Source organism: Carassius gibelio, chromosome B24 (genome assembly GCF_023724105.1).
Source record: "Carassius gibelio isolate Cgi1373 ecotype wild population from Czech Republic chromosome B24, carGib1.2-hapl.c, whole genome shotgun sequence".
In the NCBI taxonomy this organism is placed as follows: Eukaryota; Metazoa; Chordata; class Actinopteri; order Cypriniformes; family Cyprinidae; genus Carassius; species Carassius gibelio.
In genome coordinates, this window is record NC_068419.1 from 24139244 (window position 1) to 24162590 (window position 23347).

At 39.7% G+C, this 23347-nt stretch overlaps 2 protein-coding genes across 2 annotated transcripts in view; both read right to left on the reverse strand.

The window, feature by feature from the left end:
- The window catches only part of LOC128012862 (serine/arginine repetitive matrix protein 5-like), a 301673-nt gene that overhangs the window by 48624 nt on the left and 229702 nt on the right, over positions 1-23347 (reverse strand). The gene's annotated exons all lie outside the window — the stretch shown is intronic.
- The window catches only part of mppe1 (metallophosphoesterase 1), a 109638-nt gene that overhangs the window by 36034 nt on the left and 50257 nt on the right, over positions 1-23347 (reverse strand). Inside the window, exon 5 of the mRNA XM_052595429.1 lies at positions 15143-15251. Coding sequence (XP_052451389.1) covers positions 15143-15251 — 109 coding nt within the window. The remainder of the gene's footprint in view (positions 1-15142; positions 15252-23347) is intronic.

Sequence of the window (23347 nt, forward strand, 5' to 3'; positions counted from 1 at the left end):
AGAGAGAGAGAGAGAGAGAGAGAGAGAGAGAGAGAGAGAGGGAGAAAGAGAGAATTTTAACACACCTTTATTACAACTACCCTAAACTAATACAATCAGTTCCTACCTACAGGAGTACAGAAATACATACACATTCAAATATATAAAATATACAAAAAAATATCCATAAAAAAACTCATTCCAAAATACATGCACACTGTAAACTCTCATTAATTATTTCACACAGAGCCCCCTTATAACACCAAATCAATTCAAAAGACATAAGACATATATATATTTCTCATTTTTGCCTATGTAGGAGATCCCTGTTTATAATGATGACATGAGTAATGATAAATGGTGATATCTCTCTTTCTGCCCTACAGATGGCTGAAAAAGGTGAATGTTGTAGCATCAAAGTGTGGGACTACTTCTGCAAATACTTTAACTTTACTATTATAATTTATTTGCAGTACACACACAGACTGTTAAAACCATCTTCAATTGGAAGAAAATAAAAGTGTTAAATGTTTAAAATCAGACTGTTCAGACTGTTGATCATTAATAAAATATATACTTTTGATGTGCAATTGTTTAGTCATTGAGACTGTAATCTAAGGCTTTTTTTTTTTTACATAAATCCCTTCTGGAAAATGGTTTATACAGCACACATACATAGAACAGGCAGATATTTTTCTATTGAATGTTGTGTAAGTCCAGTTTATAGGAAATGGGTCTAATATCCAGTTTATTTTCAAAATCAAAATATCGGCTTATAAATTGGCCCTTTTGGAGTTAATATCGGCATCGGCCCCCAAAAATCCATATCGGTCGGGCTCTAGTCAAAACGACCAAATAAATTCTCTAAAACCTGAAACAATGGTACAAGCCTGATACAATGCACAAAAGCATGAAAAATGTTCTCCTTCTGAAAACAAAAAGGGCATTCATCGCTAGTATCATGGTTTATAACTGAAACAAAATCGTTCACAGCAATCGCTCCATGAAGGATCCTCCATTGTAAGTCACCCACTTTTTTTTGACACAGGTGATTTATATAATGCTCGCCATTCTGGCTTGACATCCTCCCCTAGATGGAGGGCAGAACGCCAAGGCGTATCAACTCTTTTATGCAAAAACTTCTTATTCAGAGTTTTGAGACTGTTTTTGTAGTACATTTTTCCAGACACTGGATTAGGACCCTTTAACATCAACAAATTGGGGTGTAAGAAAACACCTTCACATTCTTCAAAATCAGTCAACAGATACAAATCAGGAAAAGGGTCATTACAATCTGGAGTAATTGACCCTTCAGAATAATCTTGCAGCAGTTTAACTTCTTCTGACGTAAGTGCTGACTTCCATTTTTCAAGTAATTTGGCTGTTATGCATTTCGATTTTAACCCCAAATGTCTGACGACTGCATCAACATTCTCAAAGTCCAGTCCAGCCAGTTTAAATAACTGTCCAAGTGTTAAAACTCCAGCATTAAGAAGAATATCACAAAATCCAGGCAGTATTTTTTCATCTGATATGTCCAAGCGCAATCCATAAACCAGAGGTTCTTGTAGCAGCCAATGAAGAGAAGTCACAGAGCTGGGTCTCTGCACCTTGAACAAAGTCCAAACTTTAAATAGGTTCCGATAAAAAATTGGTAACTTAGACAAGTCCATCTTTTGCGGATTCAACCAGAACAAAGATCTCTCAAAGTTTAGACCTCTTAAATCTCGCAAAATAACACAAGTAGCTTGTTTCCAGTTTGAGTCCACTGGTCCAGTCAACAACCTTTGAGCAAACTTATAAATACCACTGGCAAAACTACCACATACTGTATACTGCCATATACCTGTAGATATATATATATATATATATATATATATATATATATATATATATATATATATATATATATATATATATATATATTGTCCATCCATTGTTTAAGGCACTCATTATTTCAAGCTTTGAAATTGGTTTAATCCAAGTCTTCAAGTACACAATCAGTAATAAAATTCTAAAACAAAAGACCTCAATTCAGTTTGAGGTATTCAAAATATGCCCACACTGAATTTTTACAAGCAAAGATTTAAGAGCCATATACAATATGTTAGGCCTATTAATGTAGATAAATGGCACATCAGATGTTTTTTTGACTGTACAATGTAGTGATGCAGTAGACAGGATACAGTCTACTGGCGCTTTGACTCCCTGACTGCGGGTGTCACTGTTGGACAGTGTTTTCTCTACTTCCTATTGGCCTGCTGGCCTTGCTGCAGCTGATCATAGCTCCGTATAGCTGTTTTTTCTATAGAGTCTTTATCTTACTATCACTCTCTGTAGTTTAATTTGATAAAATATAACTTAATTCACACCATATTTCTGATATTATCGATCAATCTTATCAGATGAATTTTGATCATTCACTTTTATTTTATATCCGTGAGTACTGTGCACCTGCACTGCGTTAGCACTCATTAGCTTGTCATTAGTGTTTTCATTCGAACCTATCGCTGTTTTCTTTTCTCCTCTCCTCTCTCTCGCTCCAGTTTTTCACAAGTTCATCAAACAACTGTGGTAAGAATATTTCATTTAGCACAGTGAGTAATGGCTTCTCCTGCTATTGTTATTTGCACCTCTTGCCACATGTACAGTTTATCTATCTCCAGGGCCGTCGCTAGTGGGGTGACGATTATAGGGGACCACGGCAATCTCAACCGCCTGGCTGCTGCGTGTCGTTATGAAAGCGTATCATTTTCACATGTAATTAAGCCTTGCCACTTGCCAATTTAACCTTTCAAAAGACTTTAAAGCATTCAAACACAAGATGCAGAAAAGCTGAACTGAGTAGCTGGTAACTTGCGCCCTGTTTTCGGTGCGCATGCGGTGCGCCCTGTTTTCGGTGCGCATTCATTGTCTCTTAAAGTGACCACGCCTAATTTAGCTACTAACTGCTGTAATGTTAATCCAATAAAGAAAAATTAAAAAATTAAAATGAAAGAAATATCGATTTTTTTTTTACTAGTACGTGCAGGACATTATTAATTAATGTATGTAAGTGAGTATAGCAAAATAAGATATAGAGCTGTAATTGGACCCGAGCCCGACAGGTTTCGGCCCGAGCACGATGAGTACATTTTGATTGACAGCTTTTTAAAAGCCCGAACTCGTTTAAAGCCCGACATTATTCAAATGTGTGCACACACACAGCTATTTTTCCTTGTGTCAAGAATGAGTCATTTATACATGTTTTAACGTAATTTATTCATAACTAACGTAGACTAGACCACTTGGAAGTTGGAATAAAGAAATAAAATAAGTCCTCTGTAACATCTTAACATTTCAGCACTCTAAATAGGCATAGGCTCATTTAGCCCGTAAATAGACCAACACACCAATAAAAACGAGTCTTTGTTAACAAATTAAATTAAGATAAAATTTTAAATTAAGATGGGTATTTTGCAATAACAAAATTAAAGGGGGGGGTGAAATGCTCGTTTTCACTCAATATCCTGTTAATCTTGAGTACATATAGAGTAGTACTGCATCCTTCATAAATCCAAAAAGTCTTTAGTTTTATTATATTCATAAGAGAAAGATAGTCTGTACTGATTTTTCCCGGAAAACCACGACCGACTGGAGGCGTGACGTGTGGGCGGAGCTAAAGAATGACGAGCGAAAATAGGCTTTTGCGTTGAGAGCATGTGGAAGCTGTGACATTACCGTGAGTGAAACCCCATCATTCCAAAACAAACCATGGCTTACAGTCAGATTCAGCCGTTTATTTATGATCCAGAATCAGATCCAGAGGCTGAAACTGAACGAAAGCAGCAGCAGCAACGACTCGCTCCGAGCGGGGCTTGAACCCGGGTCTCTGGCATGGGAGGCGGACGCACTAACAAGGAGGCAGAGATATTTGAAGCAGTTTCGTGACCCTTTTTCCTTGGGATTGCATCATCCTTAAGAAATAAACGATACGCAAATCCGGCGTCAAACTGGGCCTTGTGAACAAGCATCTTCGAAATGCAGGGAACAAACAAAAACACTTGCACAACTCCGTTGATGCTCTGTAAAAATAAACTCCATCCACTGGTCCCTTAATGCTGTTTTTTTTTTGGTAATCTGTGCAGGGTTGTCTTGCCCTGGCAACCAAAAACACACTTCTTTTGTGACTTTTCGTGACGCTCTCGCTCTGATCAGTTAATCGCTCTGATCAGTGAAATGTCTGTGCTGCTGAGCCTCGCTATACGGGAGCACGCGCTCTTCCGGCAGAAGTGCGTCAGGACCCATATAAGGAAATTCCGCTCCATCTAACGTCACACAGAGCCATACTCGAAAAAAACTTTCCGAAACTTGTGACAAACCGGAAGGAGTATTTTGGGAACAAAAATACTCCTTCAAATGTACAACTTAATTTTTGAAACTTTGTCCATGTTTAGCATGGGAATCCAACTCTTTAACAGTGTAAAAAACTCAGTATGCATGAAATAGCATTTCACCCCCCCTTTAAGATAAAAGCTCCGCCTGATTTGCTTCGCCACTAGCAGCTGACATTTAATAAAAGAATAATGCCAACATTAGCGTAATTTCTCTGTCCACATTATGCATTTAACCCTCTGGAGTCTAAGGGTATTTTTGGGGCCTGGAGAAGTTTTGTCATGCCCTGACATTTGTGTTTTTTTCAGTTTCTTATAAATATCTAAATGGGTAAAGTCTAATCTCACTGTAATCAGCACAAACTGGGCTATAATAATATGTGAAATGCATGTATGTACATGATTGTGTTTTTGAGAAAAAAAAAATATTATGCGTGGTTAGTGAAAAACTAAAAATGTTAAAACACTTGATAAAGGCCATAAAACACAAAGAGAACACTGGTTCCGGGGACTTTTGAGAACTGGAGCTTGTAGCCTAGAAGACAAAGGGCCCCATAATGAGCTGCATAATGAGCCTTTCAGTCATCTGTGCCACTGAGAGGGAAGAGTTACAAGAAAGAATGTGAGAACAAAATAAATGTATATAATTTTATGTTTGTAGTTTATTAAGAATATATTTAATTATCCCACAACATAATTTAATATCCACTTGGGGTAGCAGTTAAACAGTTTATTAGAAACAATCAAAGCTGACTTTCAAACTATTTTTTTTGGCATCATTACTCCACTCACACAATCCTTCAGAAATCTTTCAACAATCTCTTCTACAAAAAAAATAAAAAAATAAAACTTTATTGTTATTATTATTATCATATGAAAAGAGCTGAGGATTATTATTATCTTATGAAAAGGAAACCTGTCTGACACCATGGTATAATGACATACTCGCACCCTAAAGAGAGCAGCCCAAAAAATGGAGCGCAGCTGGAGGAAAACAAAACTAGAGGTATTTCGTATTGCTTGGCAGGAAAGTAACCTATCCTACACAAAAGCATTAAAAACTGCTAGATACGATTACTTTTCTTCTCTTTTAGAAGAAAACAAACATAACCCCAAGTATTTATTCAATACAGTGGCTAAATTAACGAAAAATAAAGCCTCAACAAGTGTTGACATTTCCCAACATCACAGCAGTAATGACTTTATGAACTACTTTACTTCTAAAATCGATACTATTAGAGATAAAACTGCAACCATTCAGCCGTCACCTACAGTATCACATCAGACAGTGCACTATAGACCCCCTGAGGAACAGTTCCACTCATTCTCTACTATAGGAGAGGAAGAATAGTATAAACTTGTTAAATCATCTAAACCAACAACATGTATGCTAGACCCTATACCATCTAAGCTCCTAAAAGAGGTGCTTCCAGAAGTCATAGATCCTCTTCTGACTATTATTAATTCCACATCGTCATTAGGATATGTCCCAAAACCTTCAAACTGGCTGTTATTAAGCCTCTCATCAAAAAAAAAACTTGACCCCAAAGAACTAGTTAATTATAGACCAATCTCCCTTTTTTGTCCAAGATACTAGAAAAGGTGGTATCCACACAATTATATTCCTTTTTAGAGAAAAATGTTATATGTGAGGATTTCCAGTCAGGATTTAGACCGTATCATAGTGCTGAAACTGCTCTTCTTAGAGTTACAAGTTATCTGCTCTTATCATCTCATCGTGGTTGTATCTCTCTGTTAGTTTTATTGGATCTTAGTGCTGCGTTTGACACAATTGACCACAACATTCTTTTGCATAGACTTGAACACTTTGTTGGCATTAATGGAAGTGCATTAGCATGGTTTAAGTCATAATTTTATGACCGCCATCAGTTCGTAGCAGTGAACGAAGATGTATCATATCGATCACAAGTGCAGTATGGAGTACCTCAAGGCTCAGTACTAGGGCTGCTACTCTTCACGCTTTATATGTTACCCTTGGGAGATATCATCAGGAAACATGGTGTTAGCTTTCACTGTTATGCTGATGATACGCAGCTCTATATTTCCTTGCAGCCTGGTGAAACACACCAATTTGAAAAACTAATGGAATGCATAGTCGATACAAAAAATTGGATGACGAGTAATTTCTTACTGCTAAATTCAGAAAAAACAGAGGTGTTAATCATAGGGCCTAAAAACTCTGCTTGTAATAACCTAGAACACTGTCTAAGACTTGATGGTTGCTCTGTCAATTCTTCGTCATCAGTTAGGAACCTAGGTGTGCTACTTGATCGAAATCTTTCCTTAGAAAGCCACGTTTCTAGCATTTGTAAAACTGCATTTTTCCATCTCAAAAATATATCTAAATTACGGCCTATGCTCTCAATGTCAAATGCAGAAATGTTAATCCATGCATTTATGACTTCAAGGTTAGACTATTGTAATGCTTTATTGGGTGGTTGTTCTGCACGCTTAGTAAACTACAGCTAGTCCAAAATGCAGCAGCAAGAGTTCTTAGTAGAACCAGGAAGTATGACCATATTAGCCCGGTCCTGTCAACACTGCACTGGCTCAATATCAAACATTGTATAGAATTTAAAATATTGCTTATCACTTTTAAAGCCCTGAATGATTTAGCGCCTCAGTATTTGAATGAGATCTTGTTACATTATAATCCTCCACGTCCGCTACGTTCTCAAAACTCAGGCAAATTGATAATACCTAGAATATCAAAATCAACTGCGAGCGGCAGATCCTTTTCCTATTTGGCGCCTAAACTCTGGAATAACCTACCTAACATTGTTCGGGAGGCAGACACATTCTTGCAGTTTAAATCTATTTTAACGACCCATCTCTTTAACCTGGCTTACACATAAAATACTAATATGCTTTTAATATCCAAATCCATTAAAGGATTTTTATGCTGCATTAACTAAGTAAACCGGGAACACTTCCCATAACACCCGATGTACTTGCTACATCATTAGTAGACTGGCATCTATGCTGTATCCAGATCAGAGTGACACTGCAGTCACCCGGATCCAGTACGTATCCAGACCAGATGGTGGATTGGTACCTAGAAAGGACCTCTACATCCCTAAAAGACAGCGGAGACCAGGACAACTAGATCCACAGATACAGATCCCCTGTAAAGACCTTGTCTTAGATGACCACCAGGACAATACCACAGGAAACAGATGATTCTTTTGCACAATCTGACTTTGCTGCACCCTGGAATTAAACTGCTGGTTTTGTCTGGTCAGAGGAAAACTAGCCCCCCAACTGAGCCTGGTTTCTCCCAAGGTTTTTTTCTCCATTTTGTCACCAATGGAGTTTCGGTTCCTTGCCGCCGGCCGCCTCTGGCTTGCTTAGTTGGGTTCACTTCATCTACAGCGATATCATTAACTTGATTGCAAATAAACGCAAAGACACTATTTAAACTGAACAGAGATGACATCACTGAATTCAATTATGAACTGCCTTTAACTGTCATTTTGCATTATTGCTGCACTGTTTTCCTAATGAATGTTGTTCAGTTGCTTTGAGGCAATGTATTTTGTTTAAAGCGCTATATAAATAAAGGTGACTTGACTTGACAGGATATTTATATGTACAAATCAGACAAATATCAAATTCCAAACCATTTCTGGCATAAATTTACATTGTAAATAAATTAAAGTTCCATCTTTGATTGTTGAAAGACTTTGTGGTGCATTTCACTTACAACCAATAAAACTTCTAAGATGATTTTTATCAGTTAGGTGTGGATATATTCTGAATAGTTGATAACTTTTGACAAAATTTAATCCAGGAGCAAAGAGAAATAATTTATATTCTAATAGCACAAAGAGATCTTATAATTTGTATAAATTGGGTCTATTTGATAGCTCGCATCCAGATTTCTGAGATTACATGACATTGCACTCATGTTACAATAAAGCGCTCGCCATATTTGCACAGGGAGTATTAAAATTATGTGGAATACCTGCAATCCCCCGTAGACATTCAGAGTGTAATTGACAGGAGACGGATGATTGTCAAAACTCACTCGGAGAGAAGAGAGAGATGCCATAACACTACCATGTAGTTTGTTTCTCCAAGCTCTGAATCTATAAATGATGCTGAGCTCCCTCGCTGTCTGATCAGCTCTTCACCTGCTGCAGCGGCTCTTTTCCTGGTTCAGATATCAGCGCTTTTATTGGTCCGTTTATGATGGATATTTTTATTGGCTACTGAAGTGGTCAAAAATTTGAATATCAATTCAAATTGTGAGCGTACTCAGTAACAATTGATTACTTAATTAACTGATTTAAAAGTAACAAAGTAGATTATTTTGCTTAATTTGTACTTAAGTACAAGTAAAAGTACAGCTTTAAAAATATAATCAAAAAGTAAAAAAAAAAAAATAACTACTTAATTTACAGTAACGGGAGTTGTAATTCGTTACCTCACACTGGTCAGCAGCAGGAAGCATTAAGTGCTCTAAAACTTCCTGGTATATGGCTGTGTTGACCTTGGACCTCAGAAAACACAGTGAACCAACACAAGCAGATGACATGGCACCCCAAACCATCACTGACTGTGGAAACTTTACACTGGACCTTAAGCAACGTGGATTGTGTACCTCTCCTTTCTTCCGCCAGACTCTAGGACCCTGATTTCCAAAGGAAATGCAAAATTTACTTTCATCAGAGAATATAACATTGGACCACTCAGCAGCAGTCCAGTCCTTTTTGTCTTTAAACGCTTTGGATGCTGTCTGTTGTTCAAGAGTGGCTTGATACAAGGAATGCGACCATTGAAACCCAAGTCTTGCATACACCTGTGCATAGTGGTTCTTGAAGCACTGACTCCAGCTGCAGTCCACTCTTTGTGAATCTCCCCCCACATTTTTGAATGGGTTTTGTTTCAGAAGAAACAGCCGAGCAGCAGACCCTGGTAAATACGTGCTGAAAATGGCGCTTGGTTTTACGTTTGCTTATCGTGGGACTCCACGGTTTCGATCTGCCAAATAGTGAGGCGTGGCAAAAGCCAGTGAAAGTACTTAATTAGCTGTTTACAAAGCACTTGTCAGAAGAAACAGCCGAGCAGAAGAGAAGGACAGCAGCTTGTAAGTGTTTTGTCTCATTTTCTCATTAAACTACTGTGGGATCATCATTGCTAGGAAAGTTTTTGGTTTAAATTGTGTGTGTCTTACCCTGGTAAATACGTGCTGAAAGTGGCGCTTGGTTTTACATTTGCCTATCGCGGGACTGCCCGGTTTTGATCAGCCAAATAGTGAGGCATGGCCAAAGCCAGTAAAATTACTTAATTAGCTGTTTAGAAAGCACCTGTCAGAAGAAACAGCCGAGCAACAGAGAAGGACAGCAGCTTGTAAGTGTTTCATCTCGTTTTCTCATTAGACTACTGTGTGATCGTCATTGCTAGGAAAGTTTTGGTTTAAACTGTGTCTGTCTTACCCTGGTAAATACGTGCTGAAGGTGGTGCTTGGTTTTGCGTTTGCCTATCGCGGGACTGCCCGGTTTCGATCTGCCAAATAGTGAGGCGTGGCCAGCCGACTTCAATCACAGATAATCAGGCAAATACAAAAGCGGTAGGTTTTACCGCAGTCGCGGCAGCCCTCGTGTGAATCCTCCTCGTGTGAAGGCCATCGACTCTACCTGCGCGACTCCACCGAGCAAGGACACCGACAGGGCACTAGAGAATTGCTTTTTTCACTCTTTCTTTGTTGTTTGTATAGCTTGTTTTCAAATATCTCTTACACTTGTAGTCACTATGTGCTTTCAGGTCTCTACTATCACTACTAACACTCGGAGAGCACGCCATGTACATCACAGGAAGGCCTGTCCGACAAACTTATGGCCTGTCCCTCTGACCTCTACTACTACTATACACGCTATTCCAGTTGGTCTCTGGAACTGCCAGTCTGCAGTTAACAAGGCAGACTTCATTTTTTCTATTGCTACTCATTCCGGTCTCAACCTCATGGCACTGACTGAGACTTGGATCAAACCTGAAGACACTGCCACTCCCACAGCCCTCTCCACTAATTTCACTTGTTCCCACACTCCTCGTACCATTGGGAGGGGTGGAGGTACTGGTCTCCTTATATCAAAAGAATGGAAATTTGATCTTCAGCCATCACCTACAGGTAATGGTTCATTTGAATCACATGCTATTACTGTAACCCACCCTGGTAAAATCCACTTTGTGGTCATTTATCGTCCCCCAGGTAAATTGGGAAACTTCTTGGAGGAGTTGGATGTGCTGCTATCAACCTTTCCTGAAGATGGTACTCCTCTGGTACTGCTTGGTGACTTCAACATCCACCTAGATAAACCCCAGGCTGCTGACTTCAAAACTCTGCTCACCTCATTTGATCTCAAGCGAGTGTCTACTACAGCGACTCACAAATCAGGGAACCAACTGGACCTCATCTACACGCGCTGTTGCTCTGTGGACAACTCTTCAGTTGCTCCACTGCACACCTCAGACCACTTCCTCATTGCTGTTAACCTAGCACTTACTCCTGAAGCGGCACACACTCCAACGCAGGTCAACTTTCGACGGAACCTATGCTCACTCTCTCCATCTCGCCTATCTTCTGTGGTTTCATCCTCGCTTCCTGCACTCAGTTTTCAGCTCTGGACATGAACAGCGATACGGATACTCTTTGCTCCACTTTAATATCTTACTTGGACAACTTTTGCCCACTGTTGTCTAGACCAGCACGCACCACCCCATCTGCCCCCTGGCTGTCCGAGGTTCTCTATGAACATCACTCTAAACTCAGGGTTGCAGAGAGGAAATGGCATAAATCAAGAAACTCTACCGACCTCAGTATGTATCAGTCTCTCCTCTCTTCCTTCTCTGCAAATGTCTTCACGGCTAAAACATCCTACTACCACAACAAAATTAACAGCTATTGTGACGCACGGACACTCTTCAAGACTTTCTCTTCTCTTCTTAATCTGCCTCCATCGACTCTTTCAGCGGACGACTTTGCAGTTTTCTTCACAAATAAGACAAGAACCATCAGTGACCAATTCTCCAAACCGCTGGCTGAGGACAACTTCACAATGACCGATGCACACTCTTTCTCCTCCTTCTCCCTACTCTCAGAGATGGACGTTTCCAAACTTCTCCTGTCCAATCATCCTACTACTTGTCCACTTGATCCGATCCCCACTCACCTTCTTCAAGCAATCTCTTCTTCAGTCATACCATCGCTTACTCACATTATTAACTCCTCACTTCACTCTGGAACATTTCCCTCAGTATTCAAGCAGGCTCGGGTAAGCCCTCTACTCAAGAAACCATCTCTAAATCCAGCGCTTCTTGTATCCTATCTTCCATTCATTGCAAAGACACTTGAGCGAGCTGTGTTCAACCAGCTTTCTATGTTCCTTCTACAGAACAACCTCCTGGACAGCAACCAATCTGGCTTCAAAAGTGGCCACTCAACTGAGACTGCTCTGCTCTCGGTTACTGAAGCCCTGCAACTGGCAAGAGCAGCTTCAAAATCCTCAGTACTCATCTTACTGGACCTGTCTGCTGCTTTTGACACTGTTACTCACTAGATTCTCCTGTCCACCCTCAAAAAGATGGTCATCTCTGGAACCGCACTCCTGTGGGTTAAGTCCTACCTCTCTGACAGATCCTTCAGTGTGTCTTGGAGGGGTGATGTTTCTACGTCACAACACCTTGCTACTGGGGTTCCTCAAGGCTCAGTACTTGGACCACTTCTTTTCTCCATCTACACAACGCCATTAGGATCTGTCATTCAGAAGCATGGCTTTTCTTATCACTGCTACGCTGATGACACCCAACTCTACTTCTCATTCCAACCAGATGACCCGACAGTAGCTGCTTGCATTTCAGCCTGTCTGAGTGACATTTCCAGCTGGATGATTGACCATCACTTCTGCTTAACCTTACAAAGACAGAACTTCTTGTGATTCCAGCTAACCCATTGCTTTATCACAACTTCTCTGTACAGCTGGGTTCTTCAACCATTACTCCTTCGAGGACAGCCAGAAACCTAAAGTTGTGATGGATCATCAGTTAATTAGCAGATTAGAGTGTGGCACCGGGTGTCTTCAATATTAAACCTTTTCGCAATATTCTAATTTTGAGATACTAAATGTAGGATTTTCCTTAGTTGTCTGTTATAAACATAAAAATTAAAAGAAATAAACATTTGAAACATATCAGTCTTTGTGTAATGAATGAATATAATATACAAGCTTCACTTTTTGAATGGAATTAGTGAAATAAATCAACTTTTTGATGATACTGTAATTATATGACCAGTACCTGTATTCTTTTCTGCAATCCTTCATCAACAGCCAAACACAAAGAATGAATACATGTTGCACGTAAAACTCACAGCGTTTTTGCAAAGCAGCATTTACTGTAAATTGAGTCACTGCAAACAGTCACATAAGCTGCTTAAGTGTAAATGAACACACACAGTGCTGCTGTTTACTCTGAAATATGCAAGACAACAAGCAACTTTTTAATGAAGAGTTCTGCTTGTCTAACACTCATCTCAATCACCACTTTTCATGAGAACTCATACTAACTCCTAACTATACTACATTCCTTCCCTTGTTAAAATTAATAAATAATCAAACACAAACAAATAATTTATTATTATTTTCTTTTCATGCTAAACAATGAAGGGTTTTAATTAACTAACAAAACTATTACTTCAAGTAACCATATCCTTAAACTTGGTTGGTTTCTTCACAAGACGACCACCGTCTCATGTTTAAATCTTCTGTATTCAAGTTCAAATGGGCTGTCTTGTTCATTAGGACATATCTAGTGCTTTTGAAACTTGAGTTCAACTTGCTTTGGTCCATGTTCACAATGTGGACTACATTCCCCACTTTGAAGGAATGATCCTTTGCTCTGTTTGTTTTATCTGCATAGTCTTTCATTTTCTCCTTGTACAACTGATGAAATATTTTGATTTTTGTGTGTGCTCTTTTCTTGTAAATGGTCCAGAAAGGTAATAAAAACATCCTCATAGTAGTCCATGTGACATCAGAGGGTCAGTTAGAATTTGTTGAAGCATCGGAAATACATTTTGGTTCAAAAATAATAAAAATCACGCATTGTGTTCTCTTCTGGGTCTTTTCTGAGCACGTTCACAACACTGCAGTGACGCTGCAGACGATAGAGTCGACAAATTTCTCTGAATCAGTCTCTTGCACATTTCTCTGTATTCATTTGAATGGTGTGTGACCAACCTACTGTTTAGGGAAGTGGACTTGACAGTCTTTCAAATTGTTTGACTGCTCTGACACCATCTTTGACTCTGCTTGTGCTTGCTAAGATATGTGTTCTCTTTAATGCTTTATCCAAAGTTAATTGGATACATTTTGCAACAATGTATCATGCAGACATTTTGTGCACTCTTTTCTACCAGTTGATCTGTCAGCATATTGGACTCCAAAGCTCTGAACTTGCATGTTTTGGCCAACTCTCTTAATGAGTTCACAAGTGCTTCAACTGTCTCTTCCGATGATTGAGCTCTCTCTCTAAATTTATGACCTTCCATGACAACATTTCTCAGAGGAGTGAAGTATGCATCCAATAGCATCCACAGCCTGTTCATATGTATTTTTTTTATAAGGGAAGATTGGTGAATATCCGCAGTACTGGTGCTCCTATACAATTCAGCAATGCAGCTCTTTTCACCTTGTCCTCTGCTTCTGTTAATCCACTCTCTATATTGTAAGGAAATGTAAAACTCTTTCCACATCTTATACTCTATGTATAAATCCACAACTAAGAGGTTAAGTGGTTCAGGCAGCATTAACTGTGAGAGGCCATTGCAACGTCTTTCTGTTCTGATCTCTTTCTATTCAAAAGTCAGTCTAAATGGCAGATTTCCCTTTTTGATAATCGTTGCCAAATTTGTAGTGATGCCTGTGACGAGTGGGGTGGGCCCGAGAGCCATTGGAACGGAGCGAGGCCGGTGGAGTGATTGGAAATGAGCGCTACTCACCGGTCTCGAGTACCACGGAGGAGATCCAGAAGGATAAAGGAGGAGTTACTACAGTGAAGGACGAGAGAGGACCATGCCTGGGTTTTATTCTGTGTTTTTTGTTTGTGCACGGCAGTCATCCATGAGGGGGTTCCCACCTCCTCCTTCCTGTGAGTACAAAGGTTTTTACATTGTTACATTAGTGCCGAAACCCAGGAGGAAGGAGGGACATGCTGCTGAAGATTTTCACCCAACAGAAAAGTTAATCCAGCTGGCAAGGGGTCTTCGGCAGCATGTCCCCTTTCCTCCTGGGTTACGGTGCCTATGTAACACCATAAAACACCTTCATAGTCTCGGGAAGGAGGCGGCGGGAACCGGCGAACATTCAAATAAAACTTTAATTAAAAAATAATCACAAAACAGCGCGACAGCCCTCTCATGGACGGATGCCGCGCACAATCAAAACCAAACCACAACATAAAACCCAGGCCTGGTCCTCTCTCGTCCTTCATTGTCATAACTCCTTTATCCTTCTGGATCTCAATCGTGGGACTCGAGACCGGTGAGTGACACAGGTGTCGCTCATTTCCAATCACTTCCAACAGCTCTGCTTGTCCATCACTAATCTCAAATACTTCATCTCGCACTTCTCGAACATACTTGTACATTCTCATGAGAACTACAACTATACTACATCATCAAAACATCTAAAAATCAGCAGGTTATTGTAAAAAAAGAAAAATCTATTAATTACAATTACTGATGAAACAATTATATCTATATAATTTATTACCTGAATTGAGCAGTTAAGAGCAAGTGAGAGTTTGTGTAACTCCTTTTCCACACGTTGGCAGATGGGGCAGTGATCGCCATGTAATGCAACACTATTCACCAGCAAAAAACTGTGAAAATAGAAAACAAATATATAACAAAATAAAAATAATACAGAAAACCATTTAGATATTTCTGTTTAATTTCATTTTTGAGCAAGTGTATAAATCTTCACAAAACAATGACAAAGCATTGAAATGCTTAATACATTAAAGCAGGGGCGGACTGGGACCAAAAGGTGGCCCTGGACTTTCTGGCCCACAGCAGCCCACCACATCATAACGTATCTGCCCCTGTTTTGATGTAATTTATTAATTGAATATTTAAGTATACAGTTTGGGGATTTTAACCAATAGGGCAACTGATCCTCCTTTGAAAAAAAAATAAAAATAAAACAATCTATGCAGCAGCTGTTCATTTAGCGACTCCTAAGCCCCTTTCACACTGCCATTCCGGCAAATACAGGGGTAAAGTGTTCCTGTAATTGTTCCTTGGTCGCTAGATTTGGCACTTTCACACTGCCAGTGATGACCCGGTATATGTGCGTGCTTTCACACACAACCCTTGAAGATCCCGTAACGACACGTGACATCAGCGCGTGACGTGTAATGTACGAGTCGACAACGCTTGGCACTTTATACTTTAACTGATGCAAGCAAACGATCTCGGCGTCAGCGCGGAAAGTGAGGAACTAACTGATCTCTGCTTCATTACAGTTTGCACATGTGTTTTCGTCGCGAATGTTGATCTTCCTTCAAAACAGCCGGTAAAAGAGACGCGCGTCATCACTTCGATATGGAATTAGATCTGGCTTTTGTTCACACAGCGCTCGTTCCGGATCGATTACCGCAATGTTACTATGTCCCCGACCCGGGTTCGATTCGGAAATCAATTCCGGGACGTGGTTGCTTTCACACAGCAGGCGACCAGGCAATGTTACGGGAATATTGCGGGTCCGACGTGCAGTGTGAAAGGGGCTCTATTGAGCAATACATGCTCATCATCATGACCCAAACATTCTCCTAGAACTCACACTTTGCATTCAGTTAACAGATCCATACGAATCATGCATGAAATAGACGTTTATAAACTCAAACTATAGCTTTATGTGCTTTACAGATGAACTTGAAGTCTTTATTTATTCAAGATAAATTTGTTCAATACTTGTTCAATAATAGATCATCTTTGGGTAATATCTCGGTAATACAAGTTTATGATCCGATTCGTGAACAGTGTAGTATTATCCTTGAACAGTCCATTTCAGTAAAAGAAACCAACACCGCATTCCACAGTTCAAAACGATTCCCCATCGAACCATTAGTGTGTCATAAAACACAGTCATGGTACCAAGATGGCTAAAGGAGATGTCACCCCCCTCTTCTCTTCTCGTGCCTGTCTAATCTCATACCAGCGATATCAGGACAGCAGGAAAAGATTTCTCTTTGTTCCCCAAACTTAAGACGAAATGACCAAGAACCTCTGTGGTGACCCCAATGCTTAAATCCCCAGCCTTATCAGGGAATCAGGAAGAATGCTAAGGCATTCCTTTGGCCCAGGATCACCAAAAACCTTAAAGGAACACTCCACCGTTTTTTGAAATAGGGCTTATTCACATTATTTCCTACATTTAGATAGGTGGGCAAATGCATTTTTGTGTCAGTGCATGCATTGTTTTAGTTTGACTGGGTCGGCGTTAGCTTAGCTTAGCACAATGAATGGAATCCTTTGTTGCCAGCTAGCATGGCCTGAGTAAAAGTGATCAAAAAAATAAAAAAAACCCCACCTAATTACTTCTTGTGGCCTGCGTATTCACAACGAGTACAAATAGTGATCCAGATTAACACTAGGCGATTTCCTAGGCAGATATTGACTTGGGACTATATTATGGGGAAGCACAGGCGAAGCACTGCTGCTTAGGCGAAGCACTGCCACTTCGGCGCAGAGAATCACGCAACGCATTAAATCCCACGACTTCCGTCAACATACCGGCGTGAATAGTAGCTGCCTGGCTATTTTCCTTACAGTACACGAATGGCGATGAACATGGCTGATTTTGAGAGAGACGAAGAGGGTGACTTCTCAGACAGTCAAGAACCAGAACCATACCTATTTGAACCAGAGTTTACAGAAGACGAGCTGCGTGCTTTGGAAATAGAACGACAGGAGGAGGAGGTTGCGTTCGCTCAACAGCCTGAGGACGTGAGGATGAGAGCCAACATGAACTGGTGGTGTGAATGTGGGGGAATATGCCAATCTATGCCGACGGAAATAGAGTGTCTGTGCTGTAGAGAGTGGGACATGTTTTTGCCATTGATGACCAGGCTCAACACGTCAGATCAAGATGAGCGTGCCCAAAGTTGTGTCACATCTACAGAGGATTTCACGGCGCCGATCCATTCTGCAGTAACGTTACTCGATTTTTTTTTCCGGTGTGACAAAGTGAACTGGAAAAAACGCCCCACGCCGAATGGACCAAATCGACAGCTGTCCACAGAGTAAGTGATTATTTTAATACTGACGCATGTATAGATCAACCCATATTATACCTGTATTCACATGGAGTTGATGTTTTCATGTGTTGCGTGATTCTCTGCGCCGAAGTAGCAGTGCTTCACCTGTGCTTCCCCATAATATAGTCCCAAGTCAATATCTGCCTAGGAAATCGCCTAGTGTTAATCTGGATCGCTATTTGTACTCGTTGTGAATACGCAGGCCACAAGAAGTAATTAGGTGTTTTTATTTTTTATTTTTTGATCACTTTTACTCCGGCCATGCTAGCTGGCAACAAAGGATTCCATTCATTGTGCTAAGCTAAGCTAACGCCGACCCAGTCAAACTAAAACAATGCATGCACTGACACAAAAATGCATTTGCCCACCTATCTAAATGTAGGAAATAATGTGAATAAGCCCTATTTCAAAAAACGGTGGAGTGTTCCTTTAAACCATGCAGGGAACATCTCCTTTCTGCAGCTGTAAATTATAGAGACTTTGTCTCCACATTTAAATTTAACCCACTTGTGGTTTAATACAAACAACGGTCTCAAAATTGCTTCCAATAAGCTAAATTGATTACCAGTTTTTACCATACATATATTTTAATTATCATGTATGTTTTACATAACCTGTGGAATTATTTCTGTGTGTTTAACTTTCATTATAGCCTATTCGTAGGGTTTCCTACCTCAGTTATAGGAACTAATTACCAGAAGTTGCCTCATACATGTGTATTCTCTTTATTATGCATGCTTTATATTACTTAAGTTAATTTTGTGTTTTAAACACTTATCACGGCTAAATCCTAAATCCTAAATCCATCTCAACTATGGGAAGTATATGTATTTTGATACCTACTTGATGGGTAAATGATTTCTAGAATTTTGATATAAAGTAGATGTGTGTAGGATGCACCATATTTAAACTATTAAGTTGGCTTATTAAATCGTTTAAACTAAACTCTCAGAAGTTTGGACACACGCGATCACATGGACATTACGCTAATTACATGCAAGAACCGGAGAACGGGGCGTAGGTCCCGCCCAAGACAATATCTGATTGGCTGTCGCACTAAGAAGGGTGGGTCAGATGGAAACGCTTATAACCCAATGACAAGCAGCTATGCATTGCTTTTTGCCTCAGCTTTGCCCTGCTTGCAGCAACTTGGGCTCTTGCCTATGGTTTGTGCTGACCTTTCCATCGTCCAGCATGTACTCTTCAAACCACCAAGAGCTCACTCAAAACTCATCAACTCTTCCGTAAGATCCTTCGCTGAACTTCGTCCAAGAAAACCCTCTCAGAGAAACTCCGTTGCATAGCAACCCACAATCCAGGAAGTCTCGCAACGAAGCGCCACTCGGCAAAGCCAACCAACCACTCACCATTGATTGCTGTCCCTCAGAGCACGTCATCGACTGACTGCCAGCCAATCAGCGCCAGAGAATCCCTCTCCAGCAACTTTGTTACAGAAGGGAACACATCCAAAGCCAACAAGGAGCATCCAAACGCAAGTACACAATATCTCCTAATTCTGGCTGAAACCGGTGCAAATCTAATTAAGAACTAAGATTAAAGTGCTAGTAGACTGATTCTCTCAGGTTGCGGTCAAGAAATAGTGTCTAACGCTAGACACTTGGGACTCCATTCACCCTCTGTTAATGACATCACTTTTCTCTGTCACTGTTTGAATGAATGTTTTTCGTTAGTTTAGTTTGTGTGTATTAGAGTAGTTCAATAAAGCCTTGTTTGATTTTACATACCAGTGTCTTGTGCTGTTTGCTTACAAGTTAAACTGTAGATTCTGTTACCTTGCTCATAATCAGTTATCATAATTTCATGATATTATTACTGCAGGCCACGGGATAATATTTTGTTCAGAATTGATAAAATACCCTAACCTCAACTTATCGGTGGACGAATAGTTGATTAAGTGTTAAATATTAATTCTGAATAATTTGCATAATAATTTGGTTCTTATTTCTGTAATTCAATCCCCTTTGAGTTATATTGATCTTAAATCCTTTACGTGCAAGCATCGCCAACGGCCCCAGTTTATTATTGTTTCACTTTCACAGCACGTTACACATCATTCTCTTACTTGATCTGGACAAACTGTGCATCAATTGAAAGTTTAAAGACTCTAGCTTTGATATTTGACCAATATTTTGATAAAACATTGTTTCAGTGACAGTTATTTAGTAATTTATGTCAGGAGTGCAAAATAATAAATCCATATTATGCCACATTTTGAATAAAAATTCACCACTCATTCATATTCAATCATGTCTGCAGCGGTTTATTTGTGTTCACATAGACTCACTGAACAGCGTCAATAAGGATTTATAGACCAAAGATGCATATCTGCAGAGATATATGGATATATTTACTGTTTACTTCATATTTTTTCAGACAGAATCATAATTTCTATTCATTTTCTACTGATTTGTAATGCAGTGTGTTTTGTAGAAACACACCAAAAGTTACCAATTAGATCAGCGATTCTAATTTTCTTCACTTTTGTATTATTTAATTTTTCACATTTATTTTTATTCCTTTATTTTACTTAATTTACTTACTCTGTTTTATGGTTTATTTTCCCATTTTCATTTGTTTTCTCTCTCATTCTAAACTGTCATGGGCAGATCCTTTGCATGTAAATTACTATTAACGCTTGGATTACACGTCTCATTTCTTTTAACCTCTTAGCCAGCACCCCGACGCCCTCGTCCTGAAAGCCGTTCAACTTGCAAATATCAGTGTTTATGAATGGATTAAGTTTAGTTAGAAAGGTAAGGGTCCACTGAATGACATTTCATGAAGCACGTTTAGTCAAACGAAGCAATAAGGTTGTAATATGGATCACAATTCATTTGTTTACGTTTCAGTTCTTCAGTGACAGATCTGTTTGTGCGCGTTATGGAAAAACTCAGGGTCAGAAACTGCGTCTTTGTAGTAAAAAAACGGCATGGTTTTGCAGCGTACAGTGTCACAAACAGAATGAGACAATCCACCGGAAAAAAGAATGACCCTCCCCGCTTTGTACCACCAGTCTGTCAAGCGTGTCCATGACCAGCGCTTTTTAGCTGCAGGGTAGGACGGCTGCTGCCTTCACTGGATTATCTCGACACTCACTTTCCTAATGTTATGCTGTATTTCTTCCTCAATTCCCTGTCTTCCTGATCTGTCTACCCCATTGTATGTATGTTGTGTATGTATGGACAGGTTAATGGCTAACTTCGCTGGTACTTGTGACTAGTGACAATAAAGGGCTACTACTACTACTTTTGACATTGTTTTATTAAGGTGTGCACCAATATAAGAAGGAGCACGATTATTGTCATTAATAAAGTTATAACAACAATAATACACGGAATTAAGAGATTCCAGGTAACTTTCAATTTGATCTTCGTTGAAATATCTCTATTGAATTATTTACAAAAAAATAATAATAATTCTCTTATATAACCTCTTAGCCAGCACCCCGACGCCCTCGTCCTGAAAGCCGTTCAACTTGCACATATCAGTGTTTATGAATAGATTAAGTTTAGTTAGAAAGGTAAGGGTCCACTGAATGACATTTCATGAAGCACGTTTAGTCCAACGAAGCAATAAGGTTGTAATATGGATCATAATTCATTTGTTTACGTTTCAGTTCTTCAGTGACAGATCTGTTTGTGCGCGTTATGGAAAAACTCAGGGTCAGAAACTGCGTCTTTGTAGTAAAAAAACGGCATGGTTTTGCAGCGTACAGTGTCACAAACAGAATGAGACAATCCACCGGAAAAAAGAATGACCCTCCCCGCTTTGTACCGCCAGTCTGTCAAGCGTGTCCGTGACCAGCGCTTTTTAGCTGCAGGGTAGGACGGCTGCTGCCTTCACTGGATTATCTCGACACTCACTTTCCTAATGTTATGCTGTATTTCTTCCTCAATTCCCTGTCTTCCTGATCTGTCTACCCCATTGTATGTATGTTGTGTATGTATGGACAGGTTAATGGCTAACTTCACTGGTACTTGTGACTAGTGACAATAAAGGGCTACTACTACTACTTTTGACATTGTTTTATTAAGGTGTGCACCAATATAAGAAGGAGCACGATTATTGTCATTAATAAAGTTATAACAACAATAATACACGAAATTAAGAGATTCCAGGTAACTTTCAATTTGATCTTCGTTGAAATATCTCTATTGAATTATTTACAAAAAAATAATAATAATTCTCTTATATAACCTCTTAGCCAGCACCCCGACGCCCTCGTCCTGAAAGCCGTTCAACTTGCACATATCAGTGTTTATGAATAGATTAAGTTTAGTTAGAAAGGTAAGGGTCCACTGAATGACATTTCATGAAGCATGTTTAGTCCAACGAAGCAATAAGGTTGTAATATGGATCATAATTCATTTGTTTACGTTTCAGTTCTTCAGTGACAGATCTGTTTGTGCGCGTTATGGAAAAACTCAGGGTCAGAAACTGCGTCTTTGTAGTAAAAAAAACGGCATGGTTTTGCAGGGTACAGTGTCACAAACAGAATGAGACAATCCACCGGAAAAAAGAATGACCCTCCCCGCTTTGTACCGCCAGTCTGTCAAGCGTGTCCGTGACCAGTGCTTTTTAGCTGCAGGGTAGGACGGCTGCTGCCTTCACTTGATTATCTCGACACTCACTTTCCTAATGTTATGCTGTATTTCTTCCTCAATTCCCTGTCTTCCTGATCTGTCTACCCCATTGTATGTATGTTGTGTATGTATGGACAGGTTAATGGCTAACTTCGCTGGTACTTGTGACTAGTGACAATAAAGGGCTACTACTACTACTTTTGACATTGTTTTATTAAGGTGTGCACCAATATAAGAAGGAGCACGATTATTGTCATTAATAAAGTTATAACAACAATAATACACGGAATTAAGAGATTCCAGGTAACTTTCAATTTGATCTTCGTTGAAATATCTCTATTGAATTATTTACAAAAAAATAATAATAATTCTTCCCTTCCTTAATAATATTTCTATTATTTAATTTGTAGTTCTTTGTTTCACAGCTCTGATTGCTATCTGCTATCTTTGAGTATCACGTTGCTTTGTCTGGTCTTTGCTCAATCTCCCTTTTATTAGCTGCATCCTTCAAGCTGTATGCACTATTTTCTCCCACAGAGACTATGAGTAGCAGTACACATCAACGGAGGCACACAGTTCCAGCAATCCACACTTAACTACCCATCACATACTTAGCTCACACACACACACTTTCACAGATCTGTGCCAGTCTTTTTTCCAGGTTTCCCTACTGTGTGCCAACATGTCTCAAACTGATAATCCCATCACCCACTGGGAAAAGAACAACTGGATGCCAACATCTCTGACATCATGACACAGGATCCATTCAGCAGCTACAACCACAAAGAGATTGCAAAGATCACTGGCTCCCTGAGTCAGACGCTGGTAGCCTCACTCAAACTGAGTGACGAGCAAGAAGCTCACCTCCAGGAGGAGCTGTCTTGCGCAAAACAACACATCAACCAGTTAGAACTGGAAGCACGGGACCAACCAGAAAGGGCCGATGAGGTGGAACCAGTTGCCAAAGAGGATATCGAAAGGCTTCAAGAAGCATTGACAACCACCAGCCGAGAATTAGAACAAGCTAAGGCTGCCCAAGATTATCTGGCCAAC